General features: G+C 38.4%; 1 protein-coding gene across 1 annotated transcript in view; it reads left to right on the plus strand.

Moving 5' to 3' along the window:
- The window catches only part of LOC103458496 (latent-transforming growth factor beta-binding protein 2), a 104,325-nt gene that overhangs the window by 56,330 nt on the left and 33,890 nt on the right, over positions 1-14,105 (plus strand). The window contains exons 9-14 of the mRNA XM_008399342.2: positions 4,608-4,682; positions 9,857-9,979; positions 10,093-10,257; positions 12,190-12,471; positions 13,277-13,296; positions 13,506-13,542. Of these exons, the coding sequence (XP_008397564.1) occupies positions 4,608-4,682; positions 9,857-9,979; positions 10,093-10,257; positions 12,190-12,471; positions 13,277-13,296; positions 13,506-13,542 (702 nt within the window). The remainder of the gene's footprint in view (positions 1-4,607; positions 4,683-9,856; positions 9,980-10,092; positions 10,258-12,189; positions 12,472-13,276; positions 13,297-13,505; positions 13,543-14,105) is intronic.

Raw genomic sequence — 14,105 nt, forward strand, 5'->3', positions numbered from 1 at the left:
GTAAGCCTGTCTACTGTAGTTGACGGGATGAGCTCCTTTGTCTTCATGCATTTAAAGAGGGTCTTCTACATATGTAGACTAACAGGTAATCATTTGACCTACTGTTGGCTTTCTATCATCACCATCCAGTCTGCCCATTTGTCCTCTAAACTCTGACATGAACAAGGGATATTTGTCTTTAACAAATGTCATTCATTGGATATTTCTCTCTCTATACCAGTAGATCTGCCGGTGCTAAATCAATCAGGCCAGCCCATCTGGCACCAACAGCCATGCCACAGTGAAAGTCAATTTCAATTTCTTCTCCATGCTGAAGTTCGCTTGAACTTCTTCATTACAATTTGCTATTTGTGTTAATAATCAGTTGAATAGATATACCTTATAAACTGGCCAGAGAGTGTATGTTATAATTTGATTACTGAAAAAAAAATTCCTCAGCACCACAATTAAGTTATACCTGTGGGTACATAATGCAGCCATATTGGATTTTAATGTTAGGTTTGGCAAGAAACCTCAGGGTCTCCCTCTTGGTTTTCGACTTCATGGGGCCTTTCTTTTGTTTCCCTCAAGTTGAAATTGGGAAATTTTAGCTTCTCAGTAAAATGGTTTACATGACTCATGCAGTTCATGCAGTTCAATTTTTTTACTCTCATACTGCAACAGAGCAAACTGAGAAAGGCCAAGTCCTACTATGCCAGTATGGTGGTACTTGGAGAACCTAGTTTTTACTGCGGGGATTTGCCATATAAGTTTGAGAACCATTGCTTTAAAGCACTTGTGTAATTGAAAACAGCAAGAACCCTGTATGTTTTAGTAAAAAAAAGAAAGGCAGCCAGTTTGAAGTCAGGTCATTGATGGCATCTGTGTGCTGAAGCTCAGCAGCTGGTTTTTGACACTCTGCAAACAAATTGCCCCCGGGGAGCAATAAATATGTACCAAACTGAACTCCAGTAACAGCCACTCTTAGGGCACACATGAGGAAATGTTAAGCTCATCTGCCAAATAATATATGGAAAGAAATTTTAGGAAGCCTCTTGCTTCCTAAAAATTAGGATCAAGTTTTTCTCTTAAAACATTGAAGTTCCCACTGCCTGCAAAGGTCTTTTTCTGCTTGCTAATAAGCTTTATTGAGACACAGCGGCCTCCCCTACTGGGCTTCCCTTGGCACATGCATATTTCTGTCACTCAGGTCTGAATTTCCCTGATCCCATCGCTGCAGGAAGACATGCCCGTCGCTCCAACACAACAACTAATTACTCTGAATCCTCTGAGTAGGATTATCAGGGTGTTGAGGATGATGAGGGGATGGACGGACAGGATGAGAGGCATTACTTTGACACATCCGCCCCCACCTCTCACTCGCTTTTCAGGCTGCCTCCCTCATCCTGACCCATTTCTGCTCCGTCAGTCCTCAGGTACACTGACCCTGCTTGGTCGACCGGGTCACAGCAGGACCATAACACAACTTCCAGGACCCTATTTCCAAAGAGCCTCCGTGTGCCAGACATTCCAGTAAGCCCTGGTAAAATGAGACAGCATTGTGACAGATTGCAGGGTGTTATTTTACTCAAACGTGTTTGAAAAGGCTCAAAAAGCACTGATTGTTTGCTGTAAACAGTGTTTCTTTTAATGTGTAATGATGAAAGAGAATATGCCATTCTGTCTGGACTTGTTAAGGATCCAGATGGCCCTTTACATCATTTAGATCCACCTTTCTGTCAACATGTAGTCACAAACGCCGTCTAACTCTCCCTGAAGACTCCAAAAGGGAAGAGTTGCGTTCTTTTTGCTGGTAAATCAGTGATTGCGTCGTTTATGGCATACGTCAAGTTTGTTTTCTCACTTTCGTTGCCCTGGCATCAGATTCAAAGCAAGGCATTATTTTTGGTCCAGTCTGTCATGGATGGGTGTGGTGGATACTGAGGGTGGGCTTTCAGAAAAAAAGCAGGAATGTGAGGACTAAGAAAACCACATGACGTAGCCAGCCTAAAACTAAATAGTACATGCAGAATAAAGCGGACAAAAACCAAAAGGAGAACATAAAATCTGTGTTATATAAGATTGGATTATAGATACATTTACTGTAATTTTCATTTAGGAAATTAAAGGAAATGTATTGACTTGATGCAATTCCTCAGAAGCATAGATGTTCACTTTTGTCCACAGTATAAATACCAATTCATATTCATGCTATGTAACAGATTAGAAATGTTCACATAAATTTTGTGTTTCTGCAGACTAAATGCATGTAAAGTATGAGGAAAGTTTGATTTTCAGACTTTTTTACAAATGAAAATCTTAAAAAAAAGTAATTAGTTCATAATTTTGAGGTAAAAGAAAGGGGATTAAAAGTTTTCGAGTTTTGAATAAAAGACTAAAAATTGTGACTTGTCTTTGTTTTCAGCCCCCTTTACTCTAACCCTCACAAATAAAATTCAGTGCAATTAGTTGCCTTTAGAAATCAACTAATTGGACTCTAATTAGCAAAATATAAATTACAACATACTGCAAATCATGGTGTTCTATAAAAGCCTAAGACGTTTTTATAGAGCATTAGTGAACAAACATCTTCAGGAAGACTAAGGAAAACAGCAGACATGTCAGGGTAAAGTTGCAGAAGATTTTAAAGTAGTGTTACGTTACATGTAATGGCCTTTCACCTGGCCCATTGTAACTTTTGAGAATCTACTGAGGTTAACAGTTTAGGATACAACTATTAGTTGCGCACACCATAAATTTAGTCTTTCTGCAAAGGAAAATTGTTGCATGAAAATCATAAGAAGAAGAGTTTAAATTTTTCCACAAGCTATGCAGGAGCCGGCAAACGTGGAAAAATGTGCTCTGGTTTACATGACACCAACCAGAAACTGGGGCAGAGGTTCACCTTTCAGCAGGATAAACATGTTGAAAACAATGCATTTGTGTCTTTTTTATATTACCATTTATTTTACTTTTGCTGCTTTTTCTTGGCTTGCCATAGAAAAAGGGTAGAGGTACCGTCCCAAGGCAAAGTCAATACCTGAACTGATCAACAGGAAATCTATGGGTTGCTATGTAAATGTGAACCTTGAGAAACCTTGAGAGAGTAATTATATTAAAACTGATTCTCGTGGTAATATTTTATAAAACAGTGCAGCTAAGCAGCAAACAGATTTAACAATGGTTGACATCATCTACTGGAAAATATCCATTAGTCTTCTTTCGTCAGGAAATATGAAGTTAATGTTTAAGTCAGAAATGTGTTGAGGAAGTCCTGACCTTTATCATCGACCACACTGATGATATACATTAAAATAGTGCTCTAACTCTGAACAGAAAGAATGATGATTGACCTACAGTTTTCTGTAAATTGATTGGCCAGAGCTTATTTTTACTTTTTTTTTGTTTTGTTTTTTGGCCAGAACAGTAAAAATCTAATGGTGTGTGTCATTCTGATGTGTACATTAGAAGTTCACGGAGATGCCAGAGTAAACAACCCAGAGTGCCTGTTGATGCCTCGATGGGGTCGGCTGTCAATGTCAGAGGTCTGAAAACATGTTGTCATGGCTCGCCTGGCGGGCAGTCAAGCCTTGGCACGCTTCATTTAGCTCACAGACCGGTCAATGCGGCTATCATATGGCAAAAACTGACTGTGTTTCAGCAAGAGTGTGTGTGTTTGTGGGGGTGTGCGTGCGTGTGTGCACTTACACTGCGTGTGTGTGTGTGCGTGTGCGTGTGTCTGCATGTTTGACGGGGATTGGTGAATGTGCAGAGTTTTGTGTATCTGTGCAGAAACAGAATCAATATTGGTAGCAGAACCTTCTGTGACATAAACTGAGATGACAGGTTTGTCTGCATTTCATGATAAAATATCCAATGCCTGATTTCTGAGAGGAAAATGTGCACATGGTTGAAGAGTTGAAAGGATTGATGATGGGTTTGTTAGCAAGACAGAAAAGTTTCTCACTGTTATTGTCCATTGATATTACCGTCACAAACTCAGGAGGCTTGAAGATGCTAGTGCTACTCTTGATAGTCGTTTTTATTATTATTTACACCCCCACAAAAGTATTTCTTCTGTATAAAGTAGAACACTCACTGAGAAAGTAGAAAACTAGAAAAGTAGTTTTCCATTTTAGGAAACAATTTTGACAACAGAGTCAAAAGTTGGCACAGGCACTTGAACTCATTAAAATAAAACTTTTCCAGCAGGGGAACGATCAGAAACACAAACACAAAACCAGAACCATAACTTAATGGTTTGGATAAGTGCAATTCATGTGTTAAAATGACCAAGTCAAAGTTCAGGCCTCAATCTAATTGAGAATTTGCGGTGAGACTTAAAATTTTACTATCTCCATCAAGTCTTGCAGTTGTTATTGCAGAAAAAGATGCTTCTGTAGAGTAGATACAAGGGGAGACTGAATACATGTGCATATTTATCTTAGTCTCACATTAAATCACTGTGAAATACACTCTCAAATATAAGGTTGTAATGTGAAATGTGGAAAAGTTCAATGGACTTGAACACTTGTGAAAAGCAGCTGACTGGTACATTATATGTATATATATTATTTTCACTGTGAAGTTTTTACTTTGCTAAGCAATGCGTTTTTTCCTGTATGCAGCATATGCAGTGATTGCTAACGGACAAGTGGAGTGTCCCAAAGGTTTTAAGCGAATGAACATCACACACTGTCAAGGTAAGTCAAAAAATACATTGAAAAAGTTGTTTTGTGAGTGTCGATAGCCATAATTCTAATTGCAATGCCATAGAAAGAATAGGAGCTTCTTAAAGAGACAGAGGCCCAATTTCAAGGTACCAAATTACAAACTCAAATTTCTTTTAAGTCGTGTTTGACATAAACAGCATTTTTATAACATCTGAAGGACATACTTGATTATGTTATAAAAGGACACTATGTGCCTGGAAAATACATACCACCCCTTTAGTAGAGTTTTTGTTGCGTTTGGTTGATCTGCCGTTTATAAATGTTCCAAGAGAATAAAACCAGCGTGAAAGCCAGCAAAGCAATCCATCTGTATGCGGCAACAAACTTCAAAGATCCCTCATGCAGGGTTCTCTCTGAGCATCATGGGGATGGCAAATTATCAGCTGGCTTTATGGTCCGAGAAGCAGTAACCATCCACAGTGTCAGCTCTGTGGATGGTCCCTGGCTGAAGTATTCAGAGCATTTCTGTTTGTTCATTGTCTTAGTAAATAAGCGATGTCCGAAAATCAAAGGAAAAACTGCACAGCCTGATCTAAGGGCCAACTATGACAACTGATGTCGATGTGTAGAATAACAAAAACGGTCTGCTTAGAGCTGTGCCACTGACTTGATTAACAGTGTCATAATCCAAGGGGCAGTGCTTACTGAAGCCTATGGAGTATAATAACATAATGCTTCAGTGGGCAGATTTGGACACCTCCATGACAGATCTCACCATCTGGTTCAGCAAGTTCAACATGCTTCCTCGTCTACCCAGATTTAGGGATGTTTTCTTTGATATCCTGAGCACAGACAACACTCCACATTGCAAGGCCTTGCTTGTACAAGTGCAGATTTATTTTCCAGTAGTTCGTTGTCCAGCCAACATTTGGTGAAATGTGTTTTTGTATTTTTAATACTTTTCTTTTATGATCGTTTCAAGCTGTTTCTTTCTCCCAGTCACTTCTGTTCCAAACAACCCATCGCTGACAGTTAGCCATAATATTTACTGAATTGCTTTAAAGTTTCTATCCTGCATAGCTGTTGTTGTGTTTCAGTTTCTTGTCACCCCCACCAGCCAAAAGGACAGAAAAAATGCTTCATGTGAGAGGTTTTCATTGCTCTCAGAATGGCGTCGAGCATGCCCCAGTGTGGCTTCTATTTTCAGCTGCTTCTTGTGTGTTTTATTGGAACACAATATGTCTCATATTGAATATTAGGCCTCATCTACTGTTGCTACAGGGGCTTGCAAAAGTATTCATGCCTCTTAAAATGTTTCACTTCGTTTCATGTTGGAACCACAAACTTAGTGTTTTTTTTGTTGTTTTTTTACAACCACCTTTTGCTGAAATCACAGCTGCATATCTGCATATACCTAATTTTATTTGCAAAACGACTCAGACTGGATGAAAGGCATCCAGTCTGAAGCAAAACTTCTGGTTGTAATGTGACAAAAATCTGGGAGAATTGATGGGTATGGATTCTTTTTTTAAACAATCTGTATGTGTGCAAATGCTCCAGTCACTGACATCCTGCCTGGAGACGTCCTTCGGGGCCTGTGTGAGCATTCTGACTTCAGAGATGATTCCTTATCCTCAGATGCTGCTATGGGGAAACTTGTCCAGCTGAATTGGCCATTTGTAGCTGTGCTTGTTGGATGAAAGGCCCACAGAAATGCAAGCACAGGCTTTGTTGTGGGTAGTAAACTTGCACTGGTAGATGGTCGTATTACTCATATGCCACATCAAAGGACAGTTTATAGGAGTCTTACATAATTCTTTTGACGTTTTGGATAATCTAAATAAAAGCTAGCAGCAAATTTAAAACACTCACATTTGACATTCATCATCGTAACTACTGCCTGATGTATCAATATTAATTTGCCTGTTATGTTTCCCAACGATGGCTGTTTGTTAACCACTGTTGACAGTCTTTAAATAGATGTCATTTTTGGATCCAGTTGTTTTGTCTGGTTTGAAGCCTGGTCTGGTTCCCTCTTTTCATCTTTTATTCCTTCGCTGATTAATTTCTGCCTTCTACCATCGTAGCCATAGACTCCTTCTGTTTTCCTCTTATCCATCTTCCTTCTTCCCTTCCTTATATATATTGAAGTCCTATAAAGACTTCTATATATAGAAATTTATATATATTCAACTTGCCTAATATTGGACAAGTTCAATATTTAAAACTTGTCCATAGAAATTTATTGCATGATTTTATATGAACCATTTTATATGCATCTTAAAACAGGCGTGAAGAATTGAGACATCTAAAAATTGCTTTCTGGAGTTGTTTTTGTTTTTTTCTTTTATAAAATATGTGCAAGAACCCTGATTACACCTGATACTAGGAAAAAAAGGAGCCTGATGTCAAAAACTTTCCTGCTGCTGTTCTTAAATAATCCTACAAGTGACTGCATTTCCCAAATGTCAAGAGGAGGCGAGATGAAACAAGGTCACAGAAACTGTTTGACACTTGGTGAACATGCCTCTTCACTCGCAATTAGACTGTAAAAACAATCATGTTAAAAGCTACTTACACCAAGCCTGAGCTACCATGCGTGAACTCAAAACACATCTTGAAATTAGTTCTGGCCATGACAGGTTGTCATGAAAGTCAGTTTCAATCCCAGTCTTCCCAGCAGCAGACTGTAACAATAACGCTAATCTGAGACCCGGCTGAACGGCGCATTAAAGACCTCATGTGACGACGGCTGACCTGAACTCTGACCGGATGCTGCTTAAACTTAAAGTCACTGCAGCACCTGCACTCACAACACTGACCAAAGATATTTGTAGATGAAGGGAGGCCATCTCCCTTCTTTAATTGTCTTTACAGCATGTTCTCCATCTGGACTCATCCAAATAGATATCTTATACAATGGTATATTTATGCTGTGATAAAATAGATGCTGGAGGCTCAGGAAGAATAAGGTCACCCTTTGATTGAAAGCTCGGATCTCTGTGGAGATATAAAAAAACAACAACAAAAAAAACAGCGTAAAAGGAAAAGATAGAAAAGAAGAAACCACAAGAAACAAAACGAACTTTGTGGCATTCCTTGGATTTGCTCATTCCTCAGAATTTATCAGCTTCTAATCCCTTATAAGCTCACATTTTCCAGCAGGAAGCAAAACAACCAAACAAGAGCAGATTAATTAGAATTGGGGAAAATCTGCGGTGGCAGGCTGTCGGGTTGCAGTCAGTCATCAGAGCCATGGGAAAAGACCTAATGATATAGTCTTTGTTTAACACAGCAAAACAACAAACTTTGCCTGGTCCCAGTGGGACAGCATGACTAAGCACCTCAAATATGTCCCCCATGCTCCTGCCTGGCATATCAACTGGACTGCATGCATTTCATTTAGTGACTCAAGAACAGACAAGCTCCTCCTTCAACTTTCAATAGTAAATGTAAACTTCAGAAGCTGTTAAAATACTAGACACTTTATTTAAAATGGCCGCCAGACATTAGGTAAAGCTTAGCGCCGATGCAATTTTTTGTGATTAAATTTCTTATATTTTTATCAAACTACATTCAAAAGGGAGTATGGAACATTATTGTACCTCTGATGGCATCAGAAAACGCTGAGGTAAACTTATTAGAGTTATTAGAAATACCTCCATTTTTTGCATGTTTTTACTCGTGATTTGACAGTTTTATATTAAAACGTATCCTTCAGTTGTGTTCTACAGTACACCATCGAAGCTGTATGTGATTTAGGTATAATTTAGTAAGTAAATGCCTATATGTAATTTGTGAGTGGGTTTATAGCTGATTTTATTATCTCCAGACATAATTTTGTCATTACAGCAAAACATGTAGAAAAGAATATATCTTGCCAGTACCAACTACAGGTAAAATCTCAGTAAATCCTAATATTGGCAAAAGGGTATTTTGCCTTAGAAATCCAATCACTCTCTGAAACTCATATACTACTTGGATTCATTACAGACATTGTTTTGTATTTATTTTTGTGCATTTTTTGATTATGATTTACAGTGAAAACTCCAAATTCATTTCTCTGTGGGATGCCTACATAGTATGCATCATTTAACTCACTCCTTGGTCCTTTTGCTGAATCGCTACACCTGGAGTGATAAACTCAGGTTTCAGCTCAGCTTGCTTTAATAATGGTCTTCAGCTCAACTTAATGTTGGCTCCGATGTTTGTCGTCTTCTTTTACATGACTTTGTAGATACAGGGTATTGTTACAGGTGCAGGTGCAGAAAAGGTCACTTTACACCACAAAGCTACAGTCCAGTCCCTTTTTTTTTCCAATACAGCTAAGACACTTGTCAAAATGTCTCCAGGGAGAGAACAAGCATTTGGGAAAGTTCAATTCAGAATTGATCAGAATTTAAATGTTCATTTGTCATTTTAGATACTGGATGTATGACAGTTCCCCTCTAGTAGCATGTCGTGAAGGTAGGTGAAGTGACTCACAGTGTAGCACTTACTAGTGTTATATGGAAACCTATCTAAACAAAATTGTGTTGACTGAATCCTGAAAACCATTCATGTCCTTGTGTGGCCTGGGGAAAAATCAGAGTCAAACTCAACAATTAGCTTGAACTCTCACATCATCAGATCTTCATCATCATCATCTGATTGCTATTGCTCCAAGGATTCATCTCAACCAAAGCTGCCTAGCTCTGATTCTTGCAGGTATCAATGTGGACAACATTTTTTTTTTTATAAATTCCAACAGCATCCATTAATTTTTATTATCCTTGTGCAGCTGTTGATAAAAAGAAATAGACCATAAGTCTGTAATTGTGTTTGAATGTCTCCTCAGATATTCTTTAGAAGAGGTTTTTTTTATTATTATTTTGCTCGTCTCCACCTCATCATCACTCCTTTTTTGATTATAAACAACTGCATAACCTTAATGCTTCCAAGTTTCATCGGCTCTCAACAGACTCAAGATCTGTTGTGAATGTTTTAATGCCTTCAAATGAAGTCTTTTCTTTTACTTTCATCATCTCTGCTGATCTGCAGGCACAAAACTTTGTGTACTCCCAGTGAAGTACAGAGCTCTAAATCTGATGTATAAAGTTTATTTAGGAAGTTCAGTTTGAGTTCAGAAGTGACTTCATGGTTTTTCCAGAATTAGAGCGTGCTCCTTGCTGGATGACTAACGAACTGTGTTTTTCTTTTTGCAGACATCAATGAGTGCTTGTTGCCAGGGATATGTAAGAATGCTGAATGTCTCAACACCAAAGGAAGCTACAGGTGCACTTGTAAGCCAGGTTACATGTTAGATGCTGCCAGAAGCCACTGTGTCTGTAAGCATTGCTTTTTTTTTGTCTTCAATCATTTTTCTGAGTCTAAACGCAAAAAATAAATGTTTCCTGATATGAGTTAGTGGAACCTAACAGATCTTCTGACGTCTCCTCAGCTGACAAGGCAGTGTCTGACCACAGGGCCTCGTGCTACCGGTCAGTGTCATCAGGAACATGCTCTCTGCCTCTTGTCAATCACATCACTAAGCAGATTTGCTGCTGCAGCCGTGTGGGTAAAGCCTGGGGAAATGGATGTGATCGGTGTCCTTTGCCAGGTTCAGGTGAATATGTTTCACGAGATTTTGCTGCACAACTTTCTGCCGTCTGAACATTTTTGGTTTGAACCATTTTTGGTTTTACTGTTCTGACCATAAAACTCTATGCAATGTTGAATTTTTTTTTTCGTAGATATAAAACTTCACATGTAATATTATGCAACGGTTGGTGGAGCACAAGCTAAGAATATTTACCTCTCAGTCACCATTCTTCTGTCTGCCAGGCATGCAAAGTATTTCAAAATAACTAAATGTGTTTGGAGTGGAAAAGGACCAGAAACATAACAGCTTTCATATTTTGGAGGCTACATAATGGTGGGAGTCTGCCATGTGTTATCGCTCCAGCCCTCAAGAGAAACCCCGCTAATGTTGCAAAAGCAAAGCTACTCAGCAGAAATCCACTGATTTGCCAAGTGAAACATGGCAAGTAGTTGTCATCTGCCTCTCCTTCCAGATCTAATCTTCAAAGTCACAGAGAGAAACTGAAGTGGTTTTATGAAGTGTCTGCTCTGCCAAGTGATTCCTGGGGATTGTCGTAGATGAGTTTTTGCACACAGGCCTCCATGCTGCTCATAGTCGGATTATTTTAGGCAATGTCTTCGTGGCCGGACAAGCTGTTAAAGTCATGTTTTGAGCAAAGCACTCGACTTAGTAACAGGAGATCTTTCATATTTACTCTACACTTTAAAGCTGATCTTCATAATATATTTCCTAATTTCCCTCCATTTTAACTTCGTCAGTCAGTAGCCCATCATGTCCACATTTCCTGCATCTACATCGACCGCATATCTGTCATTACTCATATCTCTATTCCAGACTCTTCTGGCACAGAGTTGCCGGTTTCAGGTCAGGTAGGGGACACAGAGTTTCTCACTTGTAATGGATTCACCATTGCTGAGTTTTGTTGGACTCAGACACAAAGAGGTGCAATTTGCCTCCTTTTATCTCGCTCGCCAATCCCCATTAGCCACTCACTCGTCTACCTCTAAACCAGCTCAGTTCAAGGGTCAGTCAGTGTCATATGATCTGCTACCTGCTTCACAATCATGGCTGTGTGCATCAGACTTAGAGTGCAGATTTTACCCCCAATTTTCTAATATAGTTTAAAACCTTTTAGAAGCAACAAACAACTGGGCCTGGGTTGAATTTTCACCTTCCAGTAGGACAGCATCACCTATCATATCGCCAGAGCCAGACCAAAAGCATATTAATGTGTTAAATAATCAAAATCCAGACCTAAATCTAATGGAGAATATGTCACAAGACTACAGTCGTCCTATAAAAATTGTACCGTTGGCGAGAATTTTAAATACACACATCATGGGCTTGAATATTACATTCATCTTTGAATTGATTAAGACTATTTTGAACATATGGCTCCTTTTAACCCTGAAAAGGATTTAGAACAAACTTAGAATTGTGGAGTACTCACTTAAACTCAGAAAAGGAAGTAGATCAGTCACTCTCTAGCTTATTTTATCAGAAACTGTAGAGGACTCACTATTTAGAAATGGAATTAGATACTTAGCAACCCTGAATATGAGCACTTAATTTAGATACTTTAGAACAACACTAGATTAGTTTTCTTTCCTCTTTTTTCCTTTTGGTTTGTTATTTTGTTTGTATTTCCTTTTAATTCATGTAAAGCACTTTGAATTTCCTTGTTGCTGAAATTGTGCTATATAAATAAAATCACCTTACCTTACCTTGTACAAAAATATGAAGAATGTTTGCGCAGCACTGCAGTGAAATACAATTTCATCACATAGGGAGGCCATAAAATATAGAGATGAGTAAAAAAGTATTACCGTCTCTGTTTGGTGAAAGGCTCTTTAATTGACTGTCAGCCAGTTTCTGAGTTTTATTAGTACTAGCTGTTACTGCGGAGATGATGGTTTTTATTGCTTTTTGTTTGTGCTTGTGCTTCCTGTCCTGCAGACCACTTCAAGGAGATCTGCCCAGCTGGTCATGGATACACGTACTCACGCTCAGATGTGCAGATTTCTCTCAGGCAGCTGGAAGATGATGAGCTGCAGAGCACAGGAGTGACTCTGGAGGAGCAGGAGCCCGAGTTCCCATCCTCCCAGCCGTCACGACACAACAACTACCCTCAAATATCCCAGTACCCCGAGTACTCCGAGACACCACGAGTACCTCAGTACACTTTGACTTCACAATATCCCTCAGAATCAGGACAAGAAACGGCTAAACTGCAAGACGGTAACTATTAGTTTGTTTTTTTTTTATGATTGGGCAAAGATCAACACAATGTTTTGATTTTCCCATGTTAATTCTTTTTATACAACCCAGAACATTTTTCGAAGTTGTTTTTATTCTTCCCCATTCATTAAGATGAAAACCTTATGGGCTTCACAGCACCTCACAAATATTATGGACCAAATATTGGATTTTCAGTGAATATATCTTCTTGGCTGAATACTAGAGACTTAGTTTTATTGGCAGTATCAAGATTTTTTTATTTATTTCATGACACAGCTCTATAAGTATTCATGTATTTGTCCTCTTTATCAAGGATCTTCCCTTCCCAACTGTGTTTGCATTTCTTTAACATCTACTCTCTGAAGTATTGCTTAAATCAGACGTTTTTTTATGGCTTGAACAGAAAATATGCAGTCACTGATACCCCCTGAACCTTTTCACTTCGTAACCATAAACTCCATTGTATTTTATTGGAGTTTTATGATCCAGACCAACAAAAGTCAATGTGAAGTGGAAGGAAAATGTTACATATTTTCAGGATGTTTCAAATACTTAACTGTTATGCAATGCTGCTGTTTTGGTCCGTCACATATAAACCAAACAAAAACAATAAAGTTTATAGTTGTAACAAGATAAAATCAAAATATTTACAATTATGCCTGCTTTTACTAGATATTTTGTATGTTGCTCACGTGTTTTAAACAGTAATTAGACATTCAGGAATGTTCCTGTTTAGTCACGATTTGAGACTGATAAACCTGTTTTTCTTTCTTTCTCTATTTTTTTTTATTTTTATTTTTTGCAGATCTGGAAATTCTGATGCCGGTAATTTTTTCCTCTCTTTCAACCCTCTAGCACATAGTTTTGAAATGCTTTTCTGAGGACAATATGCGTATGCTGTGTAAGCTTGTTATGATTATGTAACATATTCGGACCACATTTTGGTAGCTACAGACACACCAACTTAGCAGAGACGGGCATGAATTTGAACACACTCACTTGTCTTCAACTTTTAATATTTGTTTGTTCTCTAGCCGCCCATTGTGACGGAATCGCCACCAAATTATCCAGGTATTTTTTTTCCCCCCTTTTTCGTTTTAATCACTCCAACATAATGGTGAAACCAAACCAAGCTGTTGTTTCAGGCCTCTCCTGGTTTGATTTAGTATTTGAGTCAGGTGCAGACATGTTATGTGCTTGATATAAATTTCCCCTGCTCAGCGGTGGCAGACTCAGTCTTTGCCTCCATGCCAGTGAAAACATTGACATTAGTCTGGAGTTTACCTAAATAGAAGGCGTCATCTTGATTCATTTTAGTTTATTGTTTTTATACATTAAAAATAATAAGCAACTTTTTTACCATCAAGAAATAAGTAGCAACCTGATATTGTAAGAGACAGAAAGTAACACTTTATAATAAAGGTACATATCATAGCATTGATATGTACCTTATGTGGTGGCTTTATGTTTGGTATATAACTTGGCATCTTATCGTTTCTTTGTTTTGATATGACTTGTTGATAATTAAGCACAATGTCTACTTTCAGACCGGAAGCTGCATTAGACAATACTGTCCTTTGTGTAAAAATGTAAATTTTGTAAAATGTGAAAATATTGCCTCTGATTTCTAGTGT

The sequence above is a fragment of the Poecilia reticulata genome, linkage group LG22 (assembly GCF_000633615.1).
Source record: "Poecilia reticulata strain Guanapo linkage group LG22, Guppy_female_1.0+MT, whole genome shotgun sequence".
NCBI lineage: Eukaryota > Metazoa > Chordata > Actinopteri > Cyprinodontiformes > Poeciliidae > Poecilia > Poecilia reticulata.